The sequence below is a fragment of the Lepidothrix coronata genome, unplaced genomic scaffold (assembly GCF_001604755.1).
Source record: "Lepidothrix coronata isolate B3197 unplaced genomic scaffold, Lepidothrix_coronata-1.0 Scaffold337, whole genome shotgun sequence".
NCBI classification, from domain to species: domain Eukaryota; kingdom Metazoa; phylum Chordata; class Aves; order Passeriformes; family Pipridae; genus Lepidothrix; species Lepidothrix coronata.
In genome coordinates, this window is record NW_016690517.1 from 109,525 (window position 1) to 128,170 (window position 18,646).

The 18,646-nt window shown below is 52.1% G+C and overlaps 1 protein-coding gene across 1 annotated transcript in view; it reads right to left on the reverse strand.

Annotated features, from left to right (window-relative positions):
* Positions 1-10,896, reverse strand: part of PIK3R5 (phosphoinositide-3-kinase regulatory subunit 5) — a 29,607-nt gene extending 18,711 nt beyond the window's left edge. Inside the window, exons 1-3 of the mRNA XM_017838407.1 lie at positions 10,812-10,896; positions 9,159-9,268; positions 368-468 (exon numbers count right to left, since the gene is read on the reverse strand). Of these exons, the coding sequence (XP_017693896.1) occupies positions 368-468; positions 9,159-9,255 (198 nt within the window). The 5' untranslated portion in view covers positions 9,256-9,268; positions 10,812-10,896. The remainder of the gene's footprint in view (positions 1-367; positions 469-9,158; positions 9,269-10,811) is intronic.
* Between the last annotated feature and the right edge of the window lie 7,750 nt (positions 10,897-18,646).

Here is an 18,646-nt window from a genome sequence, read left to right on the forward strand (position 1 = left end):
AGCTCCCAGCTGATGGCTGGGGAAGGCCTGGGGAAGGCTGGCTCCATCCATGCAGCCCCATGGTGCCCCGAGCAGCACTTTGGGGAGTCAAAACCCACCCCTGTGGATCTGCAGTGCTACCCAAAGAACAGACATCATAGCTGGGCTTTTCCCTTGTAGTTCTCATGTGGGAGACACAGCATTACTCTCACCAGAGTTCTGTACCTGCTGACATAACACCGCCTGACCCCAAGCCCTGGGGCTCCAGCAACACTTTACCACAACCCAAAATCACCCAGCAAGCTCAGCAAAACTCCATTTTGGGCAAGCCACAGAGCTGACCATGTCTCAAAGCCCGCAGCCCTCCCCGACAGCCCCCCCAGCTCACCTCTTTGGTCTTGCCAAGGATCTTCTCCACGAGGATGAGGTAGTTGCCAGCGTCTCGGCTCACCAGCTCCTGCAGGCTCCAGCAGTTCAGGCACAGCCCTGCTGTGGGGGACACAGAGCCACTGTCACAGCCCCCATTCAAGGAGGTCACCAGAGAGAGGAACAATGGGAAGGGGTCAGGGAGGAAGGTGTTGACCACAGGCATCAGATTACAGCAGAAGAGAAAACCTCACGCCCTGGTTCTAGACAGATCTGACCTCAAACAACGGTACTTGTCTCAGCAGCACCGCTTCGTACCTTTGTGTTCTCACAGCCCAACACATCCAGCCTGGCTGGATGCCTCTCCCCAGGTGCCAGCTGGGTAGCTGACAGGCCAGAGCTGCCACGTGCATGTGCAGAGGCCAGAGGGATGTGCCTGGCACGGGTGGAACCCACGTTCCCTCTGCCCAGGCACAGACAACCCACCAGTGCGACCCCTTGCCCTGCTGCCCCCCGGCTCAAACGCCCCAGATGCACAATCCCAACTATAAACTCACTCAAATCTTGCCAAATTCAGCTTCCTGTCAGCAGACATTCAATCCCCTCCAGCTGCATCACACCCGTCCAGCTTCCCCGGGCCCTGGAGATGCACCAACACAGCAGCACCACAGCAGCCAGCAGATACAAATCTGCTTTGCTGTCAAGCCTGCCCAGCATTTAGTCCATCTCTTGGCACCTTCAAATTCTCATTAAATCTCTTAAAACCCCACCAGAAGATTGGGCAGAGTGAAAGAAGAGAATTGCCATGCGAAGGGATGGTGGTGGGTCCTTCACCCCAGTGGATTGAAACCCCCCGACCTCCTTCCCCCAGACATCTGCTGGGATCCGACTGGTGACAATGGCCCAAGGTGTTTCCCGACGTTCTTCTCAGCGGTCAGGGCCACCTCCCAGAGGGCCTTAGAGGAAATGATCTGTGTGAAGGCTGTCAGGTTGCCTCCATTCATCCCAGCCCCACGTCCCAGGGGAGGAGGAGGTGCTTGCTGGCCGCCGGCAGTCCAGGATCTGCAGAGCAAGGAGGGAGCAGCACCTCCTGCTCCCCTTCTTCCTCCTCCTTCCCAGGGACCTGGGTACCCCACACAGCCCCAGGGAGAAACGTTACGGGGAAACTTAAAGCAAACAGCCTAACAAATACCTGGGAAAGGCCCACATTGGCATCTCCCCCATCCTGCACTGCTGTGGATTTTTTCCAGCAGAAGGGGATGCAGGGTGGACACTACACAGCTCACCTGCAGCCCACAGCACAGTTCAGGGGGTGCTGGAATTGGGGCTCTCCCAGTCTCAGCTCGAAAGAGAAAGCAAGATTAAGAGAGCATCTCTCACTGCAGAGAAGAGGTGCTAAAGATCAGAGAGGAAAAATAATATAAATCAGATGGATTTCACTCACACGGTCTATTGAGCGGCCCAGGATATAAACACCAACCCAAGCTGGAGCAGGGAAGAGAACACCACAAGCTGCCACGGGACAGCAGTCCAGCACAAACCTACAGATCACATTGTCTGGCCCTCAAACATTATTCCCAACTGCAGAGGCTACAGATTCATCAAACACAGATGTCATAAAAATACCTTTACACACCTTCTGGGTGCTAAGCAAGAGGAATTTAAACCAGGGGAGAGGGTGGCATGGCCCAGTGGGAGAAGACTAATGTCAAGACAAGTAAAACTAGTGCTGAGGTTGCAAAACCAGACTTGTAGACAAGTGTTTGCTCACCAGGACATGCACTATTTCTGTGGCTTTATGCCAGGCTTATAGCTGAATTAACAGGGCAGGAGACTTCCTCCGGGGAAATCCCCTGGGCTGCCACACAACTTTTTACTTTCAATGAATCAACATTTTCCAGTGGAGGAAAGATCCCTCTGGAAAGTTTCCAAGCAGCTCAGATGCACTTTCTAATTTGCCTCCGGTACTCACAGTATCTTACTGGGTTTGCTGACACCCACCAAGATACTGTGATATCTTGTCAGTGAGGGAACAGCCCCAGTGACCCAGGAATTCAGCAATGCTCCAGTTTTCCTCTGAGCCACTTCCATAAACCAGCGGATGCCACAAAGCCACAGATCAGCTGGGATGACTCCAGCAGGTTGCCCAAATAAATCAATATTGTCCCAGAGTGTGGCATCCTCCAGGGAAAGCTCCTGCACCTGGGAGATAGTCAAGTAAGCAACTGGCCCAGCAGAAGTGGTCAGAGCTGCTGGGAGCTTTGCTGACCTCGGCAAGAAGTCTCTGGGCTCACGTGGTGCCTTGAAAAAACCCATCCTGCTCCAGCTGGGAGGATTACTTATCTTAGAGCCCCTTCCAGTGCCTAAAGGGGCTCCCAGAGAGCTGGAGAGGGACTTGGGACAAGGGTCTGAAGAACAGGACAAGGGGAATGGCTTCCCACTGACAGAGGGCAGGGTTAGATGGGATATTGGGAAGAAATTCTTCCCTGTGAGGATGGTGAGGGACTGGCACAGGTTGCCCAGAGAACCTGTGGCTGCCGCAGCCTTGGAGTTTCCAAAACCAGGTTGGACAGGGCTTGGAGCAACCTGGGATAGAGAAGGTGTCCCTGCCCATGGCAGGGGGTGGAATGAGATGATCTTTAAGGTCCCTGCCAACCCAAACCATTCCATGATTCTTTCACCTGTGAGACTCTGGCCCTGCTACACTGCCACGGTCAAAGCCTGGCCATGGGGAGCATCTCCCAGAGAGGAGAACACAGCATCCTGCACAACCATAACCACAAACACCAACAGCCCAGCACGACGTGGGCTCTTTCCTTCCTCTCACTTGTAGCGAGGGAGGAGGAAACTGCGGTGGCAGCGGCTCACGGCATCATTTGTGCTGAATGGGGCAGAGGGAGAGGCACTGGGCTACTTCCCCTGGGGGAAACTGGGGCAAACCCACTGTGGAGAGGCTGGGAGGATGGGCAGGGAGCAGGGGCAAGGGCAAAACTCAGTCGGGGCATCTTACAAACATAGCATAAAGGAACAAACATAAGAGGGAGCAGCTGGAGCTGTGTCTGGGCAGTGTTAGGCTGGGAATTAGGAAAAGGTCCTTCCCCCACAAGGTGGTTGGGCACTGAACAGGCTCCCCAGGGCAGTGGTCATGGTGCAAAGGCTGCCAGAGCTCAAGGAGTGTTTGGACATGGGGGGATTGTTGGGGTGTTCTGTGCAGGGCCAGGAGTTGGACTGAATCCTTATGGGTCCCTTCCAACTCAGCATATTCTGTGATTCAGACCTGAGGTCTTCTCACCCATTTTTGGGTCTTCTGCAGGAGCTATGAGCTGAAGCTCCAGGATACAATCAGGTATATTTGAATGAAATCGCTATAATCAAATTTCTATTTAACTCATGGACATAGCAAGGCTCTGGGATTAAGCTACTCGGTGCTGGGAAGCAGCAGGCTGCCAGGATCCAAGCTCCTAAATCTGGCACAGCTGCATTAACCAGAGACACACCAAAACAGCTGTACCCTTGCAAAAATAGTCTCAAGCACAAAATGCAGCTCGGAAATCCTGCACACAATAAACAAAGACCACACAGCAAAGCAAAGTGTCCAGCACCGCCAGGCATCAGTCAGGACAGGGATCCAGACCGGGGTGGGAATTCCCTTCCCTCCTCTCACAGTGCAGGTCACAATCACCCACTTTCCCACCACTGGGAACAGAGTTAGCCCCTGCAACCACATCCCCTGCACCCAGATCAAAAAGGTTATTGGGCAGGCAAAGTGATGCTCTTAATGTGCCCAGGTTAGGCACAAAAGCCCAAGGTAACTTTAACAGCAGTAAGAAGTTCTCTCTGTCCCTCTGCAGATGTCCTGTGTCCCTGTGGGACACAGCTGGGGCTGTGGTGGCACCCGGAGACTTCATGAACTGCAGAGCAGCACTTGGCTTATCCCCAGGCCAGGGAGAGGCTGCAGCCAGGTGAGAAGGTTTCCAGACAGGTTTATTTGCAGCCACCCCTCACCTCAACACGCCCCAGCAGACGTTACACTGCTGCTCTGCTGCAACACTGAACTGTGTCACCACAAAGGACCAGGCACAACAACCACAGGGACAACTCAGCAGTAATGTTTTACACCAGGTCAGAGCAGCACCAGCACAAAGACAAGCTGCGTCCATCCCACTGTGCCAGCAGCACCAGACCATGCTGGGCACCCTCCCTGTCCCGGGGTGGACAAGGGTAGATGTGCACCGAGGGCATGTGGGAAGCTGGAACCAGGCTTTCCCCCGAATTTTGCACTTGCTCTTTAATTACCAACAAACATTTTTCACTAGGAGATGCAAGGGAGGCCCTGAGTCTGTGTGAAGGGTGCAAGGTCGGGGATGCCCTGGAGAGTCCCCAAGGCGAGTGCAGGGATGCTCCCTGCCATCACTGCAAGCAGGGGCTGAGCTCCCCATCACCTCCAGTCTGTGGAGCTGTGCCAGGTCCAGGAAGTTCTGTGTTGGAGGGAAACACTTCACCTCACCCACCCAAGCCCATGTCAAGGCAGGGTTTGCAGAGCTCAGAAAGGAGCCTCTTGGCTGAGGGAAGTGGGAAGTAAAATCATGTTCACAAATCCCTCAACGCCTCAAAGGAGAGCAGTCCTTTGAGACCAGCTCCAGAGGTTCAGATCAGCATTACAGACGCCCTTTGTACAGGCAGCACAAACCTGAACTCCACCTTCCAGCCCCTAAATCCAATGAATTTGTCTCAAGAGGCAAAGGAGACCTCCCAGCAGGGCAACGGGAAGCCCCACAGCTAAAAAACTGCTGACATGCACCCTGCCCTCATGCTCATCCATCCGGTTTTGCTTCACTAAACCAGTGACCCGGCGCTATTTATTTTTTCTTAAAACATGGAAAATGAGTCAGATTTATCTGCCAGCAACACAGGCAGCCCAGAACACATCATGTCCCCAGCTGGGAGAAGCTGGGGCTGCAGCACGTGGAGCCGCAGCAAGAGCAGGACTAAGCCGTGCTTATCCCAGCAGCCAACAGAGCGCGATTCCACTGAGCCCAACGTGACACAGACCCAAAGGAAAACCTCCCTTTGGGAGAGCAAAGACCACAGCAAAGCTTCCAAGCAGGGATGGGGTGCTGGGCAGGGGCTGCACGGAGCCCCCAGTGCCGGGAGGGAGCCCGGGCACAGCCCCCGCTCACGCTTTGATCGCTATCGGTGCCAACAGCCCGGGCAGCAGCGGCCCCGTGGGCGGCCTCGGAAGGATGAGGCTTTGCCATTTCTTTTCTGAGAAGTGCACCGAGATGCCCTCTTCCTCCTCCTCCTCCCAGAGTAGCTCCTTCCTGGCCTCGTGGAGGGGGTGGCATTTCCCCTCCGCTGCTCTTTGTAGTGGGCAACCGTCAAGTCAGAAAAGGAGAGAAATAAAGCAGAAATGCCACATCGTGCCCAAGCTGCCCACGGCGCCTGGGCTAGGCATCGGGTGCTGGTGCTGTCCAAAGTGACACAGCTGGAGGGGTGAAAAGCAAACAGCCCCCTTCCCTCCCTCCCCCAGACCCTTTCCCACCATTTCCCCTACGTCCTCCCCAGAAGAAGGTGGTTCCTCCAAGGGACTGCCCAGAGGAAGGGCCGACTCACAGCAGTTTGTAAGGAGGGGCAGGAGATGCCCAAAGGATAGGGGACAGTCCAAGCCTCGCAGCCACAGCATCCCCTTGGGATACATCCTGCACTGCACATCAATCCAACCCACAGCTTCCATATCCAAGCAGCTGCTTAGATATAGAATATGGATATCCAGCAGCAGGGTACAGGGGCACCTCCCAGGCCTGGAGCCACTCCAAGCACTTCCATGCTGGGCCATGATTTTGGCAAGAAAACCCATGGCAAGCCTGGAGAAATCAGCTCAAAGGTTAAAGTTTGCCAGGTTTAGTAACCAGTAACCATAATTCTGCACCCCGAGCTGGAAGTATTTCAGACACTGCATTTCACCACTCAGTAACGAAGCTGGAGGAGCCCCACACCAGACTGGTCCTTTCCCCTGAGGGTATTTAGATGTAATGGAACAGAATCTTAAGTTTCTCTTTTTCAGAGCTGAGCACACTGAATTTCTGGGCACCATGTGAGACACTGTCCAGCTCACTAGTGACCTTCTTCCACTCTCCCTCACCAGCATCCATCATCCTCTCTGACCCATGTGGAGCCCTGTGGTAGATACACAACATCTCCTTCCCAGCAGATCCCAGTGCTCCTTCCAGGCACTGGGCTGCCCTCCAGACTTTTCAGCAACTCTCATCCACCACAATCCTCTGGCCTCTCTCCCACCTCTGATTTCCAGCATGGCATTCCCAGCAGTGCCAGCAGCCAGACCCAAGACCAGGGCTTTCCTTCACCAAAAGTTCCCTGTTTCTCTGCTCACCAGTAAGAAGTAAAATATGTTTCTTCCTTTATCACACTCTAATTTGACAATGGTCTTTCTCCAGCAACATGAACCAGGCAAACCCTGAATGGAGTCTCCATGAGAAAAAGGGGGTTGTCTTTCCAAGCACTTTTCTAACAGGGATTTTTATGAGTCACAGACAACTCATTTTAATTTGATCCCTCCAATAAACTCTACAGAAAGATCTTCTATTTAGACCCCAGAGCTGGCCATGGGCTCACCCAGAGTATAAATCTGGGATGGCCAAAGACTCACAACTTCTCCTCTTTGCTGCCTTCACACACCTCAGCTACTCAGTCACTTACACGGGGGGGAAACAACGCCTCGGAAACGATTACTCACCCACTCTGGGGCAACCTCCTGTAGAATTTTCAGATAAACCATTAAATAATTTAAAAATGAACAAAACCCTAGCAAGGCCTCAGCCCAAAGAGCTGCAATGTGGTGTGTGCTATTTTGGTGTACGGAAATGGTAAAAAGGAGGGGAAAGCAATAAATTGGGAAACAGAAGTGACGCGAGAAGTTAAAAATGAAAGAGGAGAAGGTTACGGCCCAGCTAGGAACAAGACAGAAGTGTTCACTGACTACATGAGGAACAACCCTGCCACAAATAACAGTCTGGATCTGACACAGAACAGGGATAATGAAACTGTTGCCTGTAACATGGGGAAGGCAGAAGGATGTGAAAACATTTCTGCTCTGTTTCTGAGAAGCAATAGGATGCCCTGCTATGGGGTGTGGGTGCACCCTGCTCTGTTTTCCCTAAATCGTACATGTTACTGCAAATACTTCCTACTCCGACTGCAAGGGGGTAGGATGTGAAAGAGCAGCACGTTAAAACGAGGGACAGCCCCCATGGGAAGGCACTGGAGGGGTTGCCCTGGGGGGTCCCCAGCAGCAGAACCTGGGCCAGGGCACAGCAGAGCCATTAAGGGTGCGGAAACGGGGAGCGCTGGTCACGCTGGAGAGTGCTGGCAAGAGCACAAATGCCCTGGATGAAAGGGGACTTTCTGATGTGTAACACGCCTGAGACTCTCCCAGGAATGCCAGGTCATTCTGCCAAACCCCGCAAAACCCACATGAAGAGGACTGAGAACCAGCAGGCGGAGAGATGGGGGGAAATCATTAGGAATGAGGAATCCCTGGGCAGCACAGCTGCCTCCAGCAGAGCCCACCACCCCCAGTCCCTGCCCTGTACAGTCTGGTCTTCGCTAATGAGCCGGAAAAATTACAAAGTCGTTGTTTAAAGGCTTCCCTAAATCAAACACCAGCTCTGAGGGGCTGGGATTAGGAGCTTGTGAGTGACACAGGAATTGATTAATCGTAATTACAGGAAGAGGTGAGCTCTGCAGAGCACAATGACTCGCTGGGCGAGATGGGACTCCTTTGGACACGCACTGTCACGGTGCCAGGAACCAGGAATGTAGGTCACACTTCAGGGCCTGGTTCCCAGAGCATGGGGAGATGAAAAGGACACAGGAGTCTTGGTCATAACTGCACGAACCAAGACCCCAAGTGATGCTACAGCTACAGCATCACCTGGCACTGCTACAGCGGGTGTGAGGAAATGGGCATGGCAAAAGGGATTACTCTGGTATTTGGCAGCAGGTGGGACACTATTTGCATCTCTTTGTTGACTTATAGCTAAAAAGAAAAGCAGATAGGGTTGAAAGAACTGCAAAGACAAAAAGGAACCTGAATTTGACAGCCCCTCAAATTCACTTCAATTCTTTCAACCATAAGAGGATTTAGGAGTGATTTAATTGCATCTCACAAACATGAGCATGAGGAAGAAAGGTCAAAATGACATTCAAAAATTACCTCTGCTCGTTGCTGCTCTGCCCTCACCACCGTCATCCCAAATCCCTTCACAGCCCTCTGAACATGGCTCACCTCTTTACGGCCACCATGGTATCTGACCCAGGTTTAAATCAAGTCAGTAACAATATCTCTGTGCTTGCTTCCAGCAACAGAGCAGAGACCACACCCATGGGTTTGGGGTCTATGAGCATCCAAGCAAGGCTGGCTGATTGCACAAAGGAATCCTTCCCCGTGGTGAGCAAAGACTCCTCCTCCCTTCACTGGAATCCTTCCTCATGGTGGGCAAAGACTCCTCCTCCCTCTGCTCACGCCTGGACAGCTGGCAACACGCACGACTTCTCTGCTGAGCCTTTACACAGGTAAGACCTAACATGACTTGTTCAGTGTCTTGGAACATCATCCTACCACAGCAAAAGGCCCAGGAAGACTGACTAGGTTGGATCCCGCATATAACTTGGAACACTGGAAGGGAAAAAGGCTCCAAACCCCCAGCAGCACCAGCAGCTCTCTCTTACCCAGGTGCCCAGGTAGGTCAGCAGATCACACAGAAGAACAAGCTCATGGTTAACAGGTCACCTACCAGCCCATCTGCTGGAGACAGCATCTCTGCTAAGCCCATGTAGACATCTTTCCAGTGCGTGGTAGATCCTGTCCTCTGTGCACGTGGTGTGCTGCATTTTAATTCATCTCCTAAAGGGGAAGAAGCAGGAAGGTTAGTATTGTGTACAATGTCCTTACTGAAGTGTGAGGAAGGGAGCACTGCCATGCTTCTGCTGCAGTGCAGACAAAGTGCTCCTGGTGAATCACCACCCTGTTACTGCCTCGTGTCACCCCTGCCAACCCCAAAGCCAACAACACACCCCACTCTGCTGGCTTCATATTCCCTCTGCTCCCCAGTCCCTCCCAGCCTTGGCAAAGAAAAGGAGGCACACGTGTCCACGACTCAATCAGGAGAGGCAGTGGGGCCAAGGCACCCCAAACCTACTGCAGACATCTCTGCCTTCTCACAACTTCCTTCTGCGGGGCAGAACGTGTCTCGCTTACGTGTCTGTGGTGAGGAGGTAATCGTGGGTTAACCTCCTTCGAAGATAAGACTGCAAGAGATTACAGCACAGATGGGAATCCCGGAACAGCCCGGGCTGGGAGTGATCTCAAAAGATCATCTGGTCCAACCTGGGAAAGATGGCAGCAGAGTCCACACTTCTGCTCCTTGCATTAGGCATGGATTGTCCTTGACGCCTCTAGTGTCCACTGACAGCAGTCACAAACCCATTCCAAGTGGCCAGGAAAGCCACCAGCACTGTCACCTTGCTGCCACGCAGCCAACGTGAAGAAAAGGTCCACGTGCTTTTGTGGCAATGCAGGAAAACCCAGAGGGGACCTGAGCCCCAACACCCGAGGACATTGTGAAACAGCGATTGCAGATTGCGGGGCTGCAGCCCTGTCACATCCCGCCTCTGCCCCACAGCCCAGGCTGCAACCTGAAACCCTGGGCTGGGGGAGGAAGATTTTATCCCACCCAGTTCATATGCATCTGTCTTGAGAGGTCTTGAACATACAAGCCATTTGCCCAGAGGATTTACTGCTCAGATCTGCCTGGCCGTGAGCAGGCTGGTGATCAGGCTGAGATTCCCTCCTCCCCTGCAGTGCCAGCCCTGGAGTCCAGAGGGACCCTGAGGCAGGTGTCCCTCCTCTCCCAAAGTACAGACATTGGTTCATCCCACAGACTCTTTGCTTTTTGGATAGAGGCAACAAAAATGCACAAACATAATCCAGGAAGAAGAAACAAAATCTTCCAACACTACAAAGCCCACCTGCTTTCACCCTGGACAGAACACTCCTGTACCAATGCCACACACCTATACAGTTCCCACAGCCACCCCAAATTCTCAGTTCTCTGCTTATCTGGCCAGTGTTTGGTGCTCAGTATTCAGTGGTGGCTGCACATATCACAGCCCCCCATCTCTGCCCTGGAAGGACCCAAAGTCACTGTGATCTCAGCAAAGCCTCCATGGTCCTCCCTGCTTGGTGCACTCAGCCTGGCCACCTCCACCCACACTTAATGCCCAGCAAATCCCCCAGAAAGGCTCAGGAAAGCTGTGCCTGGCTGTTGGGGCTCCCCAAGAGCCCAGGCACTGGGGGAGGTTGGCTCCAGCCTTGCCCCTTGGTCCTTCCTGTGCTGTACCAACAGCTCCAAACAGGTGAAAGCAAACACACAAGAACAACCACTGACCTGCCAAATACAAGTTCTCTTTTTCACCCCAAAGAGGCTCGTGGGCTCCTGCCTCTTGTGTCCCACTGCCACAGCCTGTTCTTATGGTCTTCACCATAAGCTTTGTCCATCCACAGTGCACTCGTGAGGAACGCCGAGGAACGCGGTGCCGCGGCTGAATGAGCGGGGAATCACACCCCAGCACCTCAGTCACAGCCTGTGGCAAGAGGAAAACGGTGACTACGAGCACTGTGTGACTCACAGGCACCCCTTACAACACCCAGCTCACAAAAAACACACCTCCCTGCACATCACCTTGTTTTAGGGCACAGCTTGGGCCCCGGAGGGGAACCCGCTCCTCACCCCACACCAGCCCAGCCATCCCTTCCCACTGCCTCTCGTGTGCCAGCACACAACAGGAAGGGAATTCAAGGAAAAAATATAACCAAGGTATTAGCACAACTTTCAAAACACAGTCTTTGGGTTGTTTTTTTTTCCTGGTGTGCTACAGACCACACACAAATCTAAACCTCCTCTCCCAGGGCAGTGCTTATGGAAGCATTTTTCGTGGGAGAGGACTCCATTTGTCCACCACAACCGAGCAGGAACTTTGCAACCTTTTCTGCTGTGTATTCCCTCGACTCTCCCTTCCTTCCCACCCACACTGAATGAGATGACAAGGCAAGGGACAGTTCTTGAGGACATAATCTGGCTTTCCAAGAAGCCCTGCTAAGCATCTCAAGAACACTCAGAAAAACGAGTGTTGAGGTCAAGGTTTTGGATCAATGCTTTGCTTTTTACGAGGGTGTTGAGCAACTCTGCAGGGAAAAAAAAAAAAAAAATCTATCCCTTCATCCTCTTCTCCCAATTGGACTTCCATCAGAAGAGCACAACCACTACCCAGGGAAGGGAGAAGGGATGGATCAACTGAGACAAAACACCAGGGAGAGACCTTCTCACATCAGATTGTCACAACTCTCCTGACAGCAGCTCTGTTGCCCACACATCTGCCCAGCCCCTGTGTGAAACACCTGGAGACACTGCTCCCAGGAGACAGGAAAAGAGGAGACACCAAAGCAGCTGTGGGAAACATCCTCAGGCAACGACTGAGCATCACCGTTGGACAAGGCATTAACCACGAGCATATCAGGCTGGACATCAGGAAGAATTTCCTCAAGGAAAGAGTGGTCAGGCATTGGAAGGGGCTGCTCAGGGAGGTGGTGGAGTCCCCACCCCTGGAGTGTTCAAGAAACAATGGGATGTGGCACTCAATGTATCTTAAGAGTATTTGTGAAATTGTCCTTGCATGGATGCAAGATTTTTGGGAAATTCCATCCCAGATTGTTTAGTTAAGAGGCTTCCTTCATCTCTGTCCCAGTTACAAAGGTGAAAGGTAAATCACAGTATTCCTGTTGACTAGCATCAAACAGGTAAACATTCACCCCTTGGTGGGAAGCAGGAACTTGCTGATCACTGCTTTTAGATTTTCACCTGTCCCGCTTTGAGGCACAAGGCTTGAAGAAATGCTGAAGTTTTTAAAAACTATGAAAAATTACCAACAATATAGAATGTATTTTCCTGCTGAGGTCATGGGAATCCCTCAGGGCGTCACAGCTCCATCGCAGGGACTTTCCACTTAGCTGGGACACACTGGTTCCCCCACTTGCCTTCACTGTCCTGGGACCTTTCCCTTCCATGGCTTTTCTCCAGCTCAGTATCAGAGCAGAGAACACATCAACTTCTTGCCCAGAAGGTCCCTCTGTGCAGCCAAGTCGAGGAGATGACATCAGCGGCCCCCACACAGTTGGGACACGGCCCGTGACAGCCTTTTCAGCAAGGAGAAACACTTTTCTTGCATTAAGGTCCACAGGAGTCCTATCTTCAGCATCCAAAGGACGTGGAGGCAGTGGAGCCCAGGACAACCATCATCAGATGGGAATAGAAGGAAAGAGCTCCAAGATCAAGTCCAAAGTTGGTGTTCCCAAATAAAGTAGTGAAGGTGATTAGACCAATCCCTTCTGGGACACCAGCCACCTCCAATCCAACCAGCAGGGCAAACCCCTGCCCCCTGCTCACGACACCCCAGGGGGCACCACCCCAGCCAGAAAACTGCCCTGCTTTAATCCACCCTCCAAGACAGCAAACCCAGGCAGCCACGGAGCAAGCTGACATTTCCCCTTCCACGATGGCAAATCCCAGCAGTACCTCCGTGAGATGCCTGTGAGCAGGAAAGGACCTGGCTGAAAGTTCTGTACCTTCCCAGAGGGAACCTTGCAGTAAGGAAGCAAGGCACTGCTCCACCAGCACCAGAGAAAGGCCTCGGGTACCTTCACAGCAGGATAACACCCTTTCCTGCCACAGTTGTTCTGAGGCTGAGCATCCCATGCAGGAAACAGGAGAGGACAAACAAGCCCTTCACCATCAGGATCAGCTTGGGAACACAGTGCCCAGGTTTGCTGGCACTGACAGCTGGTGGAGGGACACGAACTGTCTCACAGAGACACCAACTCCCAAGTTGGTGCCAGGACGTGACTCAGCACTTGGCTTGATGCTGCCAAAGGGCTTAGGGCACTGGGGAGACAAGGGCAAGAGACTAAAGAAAAGAGGAGCTTGGGCTGATGCTACAACAGAAGGAAAACCACTTAATTTGGAATCAAAGCAAAGGGATTCTAAGCAGAGCTTTTTTCAGGGCGAGATCCTCATACAAGCTCCACAGCAAGGTCATCTCCTTTGAGCTACACCTCAGCTTTCTGCCTCCTCCATTTCATCCTCCAAAGGGGCAGTGGGCAACAGGCAGGAAGGGAGCTTTAGGAGATGCATCCTCACTGCCATGGAGGAGCTGGATACGCAGCTATGCCACACAGTGGAGAAAGGGCACGTGTGGTACCTGCTCCTCCAGCGAAAGTGGCTGTTTTTCTTAGATTGCAGAAGAAATCTTGGTTTTCAGCTACCCTTTACTCGCAAGATTTTACTGCCTCCTCTACACCCCATAGGGGAGCCAAAGATAGAAACTCTGAGGGAGCAGCTGGAGGAAGCCTTTGTAGAAATCGGGGCAAGGAGGGGAGGAACCTGCGATTTTCAAGATTCAAACTTCAGCCTGCGTGTGTTTACCACCAAGTAAGTGCTCTGCGAAGAGCGGGGAGATGAAGGTGATAAGATGTTCCTTCAAACCACACAAAGGCAGCGTGTCAAAAGATCCAGGAGGCAACTGGTTTGACAAACATCCTTTGAGGGCACTCGCAAAGGAGCGTGTACCACCCAAACACCCCGGCTGCCTTATAGGGCCTCGGGTTCCTGTCCTGCTGAGCAAGGACAGGAGTTGCTCTCACCCTGAGGATAAGAGCACACTGAGCCATGGCAGGGACCATGAGGGACCTGCACTCCTTGGACTGCAAAACCTCACCTGTGGGGAGTCTCCTTCCCCCAGTCAACAGAGGAACAGGAAACAGAGAAGGAACGTGGAGAATCTTTTCCAAAACCCAGACCAAGCCCTTACTGAATTCTGGCCATGGACAAACTGACCAAAACCAACACTGATGAGGCCACAGAGGGGGAACGTGAGAGAAATCCACTTATGTGTCACCACTCATATCTCCCACACACCTACTCACACCCACCCAAGCCGTGTGAGAGCATCACCACCATTGCCCCTGGGTGCTGGTAGAGGCTCGAGAGGACTGAAAAAGCTGTCATGAGGTCTGATTTCTTGAGAAGTCAGTCCTAGCAGTGCCTGGGCACTCTGTGGGATCACCCCCTTATCCAAAGAGCGAGGAGCCAAATGACTTGGAAGAGGACAGATTACAAATGTGAACCACAGCAGGGTCCCCATGATGCTCCCTGCTGTATTACACAGGAAAAATACAACCAACAAAACCAGGAAAAAAATACACTATCCACCTCTGTTATCCTCCTCCTTTCCTAGGAATGCAGATGAAGGAAAGGAAGAGGACACCAGAAATGAAGGATCTTCCAGGACACAAGTCAACTCCGAAAGAAAAAGAGTGCTGTCTGCACAAACCTGGCTCAGCCACCTTGAGAGATGTACAGGAACCTGGACAGCCTGTTCCTGCTCTACTCCCAGAGGGGACACGAAGACCTCAGTGACTGGTCCCTGAGCAAGCCACATCCAGAGCAGGATTTAGGGGGAAAGAAATGACACAGGCTGTTGGGAAGGGGCAACAGGACAGGTTCACCCAGCACGGGGTTGGAAAGGGGTAAACAAATGCAACTGGGGCCAGTGCTGGGAGTATTTGCTGCCATCAGGGTACCACTGAAAGAACCAGAGCAGAAACAGCTCCAAGGAGCAGTGCAGACTTGGGCGTTGGGTGCTGAGGATCCAGGAAGCAGCACGAGCCAAGGAGAATTCATCCACACAGAAAGGCATTGGTGATAGAGACATTGAGACCAAGGTGGCTTTTCAGAAGACCCAAACCACCAAAAGGTCAATTGGGCATTGGTTTGAACAGGCAACACAGGAAAGCATTTGGCCTCCTGGACACACGGTGTGTCTGGAGTGTTCACCAACCACACTGATATGAAAAACTGCAGCCAGGAATGAGCTGCCCTGAAAACTGGCAAACTCCACATTCCAGCCATCCAGCTGCAGGGTTGTATCTCTGCTGGGAAGGACAGGAGTTGGAGATCCCACAAGCAACAGATACAACCTATTTCTCAGGAAGGAAGATTTTCACAGCAATCAGTCCCCCACTCTGGGATGCCTGGAACAGCACACGTAGAAAGTCTTGATGTAATAAATGAGCAACAAGTCATTATATGAACCATCAACCTTAAAATTGCTGTGGGATTGACACATTAGTGCAGGATTCTGAGCAAACTGCAACGTTTGGAACTGAAGTGGGAAAGAGAGGTTTAGACAGGGATTTTGTCTTCAAGTGGAGGATAAAATTCATGGTACAAGAAGAAAACAGGACAACAGTGCTGAGGGGCAGGAATGGCACAGGACATCCCTACATGCTCACAGCAGGAAATCAAGATCTGATTTATTAGCAGTAAATGCTGTTTTGGGAAGAAGAGAGATACAACAAGCCTGGCAGCTCCCTAGAGATAAAGAACACTACAGGACCAAGCCCCCCTTGAGAGCTGGGCAACGTTGTTGCTTTCCTGAACTGCAATGCCTCGTTTACACCAGAAAACGTGAGAACTGGAAAGCTCACTAAGACACAGAGATCACTCCTTGTTCTCACTGTGTCTGAGAACTGGGCTGAATGAGAGACTCCCAGCACAGAGCAGGGAAAGCACCTAACGTGCAAAAGCAGTTTCAGAGTCCTTTTAGTATCAAACGGCACCCACAGAAGGTAACACAAAATGGGTAAAACAGCACCCAGGTTTTACACCCAGGTTTGGCTGCCTGTTCCCCCCCGAGGGCTGGTCAGGCACACACAGTGGGCACCGTGGGGCTGGGGGTGTTCTTGGCAGCAGTGCAGGAAGGGGGGCTCAGCCCAGCCCAAGAAATTGAAACGTGAGATGTGATTCATCTCAGCAAACTGCCAACAGCTAAATTCAGACACCCCTCTGTGAGATGCTTACCTGGGGCTGCTCAGTTTGCACCAAGATGGTCCTCCGTGGCCTGCCAGGACATTTCTGTCTCTCTCCACTAAATGCAATGTGAATTAGCTCCAAGGCAGTCACCCAACTCTATGCAGAGCTGGAGTGGATTAACCCAGCCACGGACTTAGGTCATGAGATGCTTCTTTGCAGAAAGAAGTCCAAATTAATCCCCAGTACACATTCCTGTAAGAAAATGGGAAGGCACAGTGGTGGCCATCCTTAGTCCACAGCCAGGGCACAGAGAGCATCGCTGTAAGACAGTTTGAAAGTTAAGTCTGACCTAACAGTTGAATGTCTGTGCAGTCAGTTCTGCTGCTGCTCCATCTGTCAGGCTGCTGACCATGGACACAGTGTACCAGGATGGAGCAGAAAGAAACGCCTGAAGTCAGAGGAGAAAGGTCTCCAGCTTAGGAAAGACCTTAAAAACACACTGCAACTGAAGGATGGACCATCATCCAAGCAAGGAAAAGGTAACATCCAGGAGAGGCAGATGGCTCTGCCATCCTCCTGAAATAAGCAGCCTCTGGTCATCGGTTTTGTGTCTAATGCTTTGCCTTCAACAACAAACCCACATCTAAGGTGTTGTACAACAGCTAAAACCTGGAGATACAGAGCACTGTGTACCCCAGGGCCACGCTGCCAGGAAGGGGAGAAAGGGGGGGATAGAAGTTACAAATCCAGACGGAATTTCCCTAATACCAGGCAGGATTGACTTTTTATTGCTCAGCGTGCCTTTCCCAGCCTGGCACCACGGTTCACACCGGTGCTGGGCTCTCAGGGAAGGGCAAACACAGCGGGTCACGAGGCAGCAAGACCTGGGGGAAGGCGAGAAAGGGACAGAACAACCACGAAGCTCCGCGCTCGCACGGGCGATGTCGGAGCCAGCAGTGCTCAGCATCACGTAGCCCCGAGTGACACCACCAAAAAAAAAACCCCAAAATACAACACCCTGTGCATCGGAAGCAGGGCTGCAGGGGCTGGGGAAGCGGGTGACCGGGGGTGGGGGTCCGCACGGCCGCCCTGAGCTGCATCTCTGTGCAGAGCCACAAGAGGGGAGAGGCTTCCGGGGCGGCTGGGGAGAAACACTTCGAACCTCAGCGAAGTCGTGCAACTGCTGTAGATCCCGTAGTACCCGTGCTGCTCACGGCAATCACAAGTGGTTTGTCACCCCATCCCCTCCCGGTACAGCTTTGCTCTGCTCAGCTGGCACCGAGTGCCCCCAGCTCAGCCGATCAGAGGAGAAAGCCAACAGGAAGCTGAGAAATGCCTAAGACAAGTCAGCTCCACACAAACACCTCCATCCAAGCCATTTGTGTTGCTGCAAAGGGCAATTATTTAACGGGATTTCCCAAATTCCATCACCAAGATTACCTGCGTTAGCAGCCAGAGCTTAAGGCTGGTGCCTGGGAGATGAAGACACTGCGAACTCGAAAGAAAATATAAAACCAAGAGGTGCAAACAAACAGCAATAACTCCAAAGTGTAACTGCTTTTTCTTTTGGAGATAAAGCCACGCAGAAAGAAAGAAAAAATAAGAAGCAGAGCCCTAGTGCTGCCCACCTTAGCTGTCCTTTGCTCTGGGATCTGCTACCCTTGAGCTGATAAAGTCGCAGAGATGTTTTACAGCACCAGGAGCAGGGCTCACACCTCTCACTGGTGTGAAGCGAGTCCAGACGTGCTCCCAGCATCAAGTACCAGCTGCCAAGGATGAAGCTTTGCCATGTCTCAGCTGCAGGTCAGCACATGAGGTGGTCTTAGGACCGGCCCTGATGATAATGGAGATGCTTGACCCTGACTTTAGGGTCAAGTTTTCCCAAGGGTGTGCAACCAGAGCAGCAAACTAAATCACAGTAAGAGCAGAAACAGGGCTGCAAAAAAACCCAGCAAAAAGAACAAAATAATCAGAGAAACTGTCTTGAGGTGAGTGGCTTCCTCAGTGGACAGGATTTAAAATAAAATGCATCTGCTCTGGAGGGTGCACAAGGTGAGATGCAGAGAGAGGGGGTCCTCGAGGACTCAGAATGAAACTTTGCAACTCATCATTTCGAAAGAGTGTTTGCACTCATCTGACCATGATTCAAAAAGTAAAAATCAAACCAGAAAAAAAAAATGAAACTTCTCATTTCTGATTAAATGAGACATTCTCCTCCACACACCAGACACTAGACCAAGTCCCACCAAGCTGGCTCTCCCTGGAATCAGCATCGCACCAGTTTTCCATGACACCAGCTGGGAAAAGTGGTACCCAGGCAGGAATTTGCCAAGGATGCTCCTCTTCTGGTTTGCCCT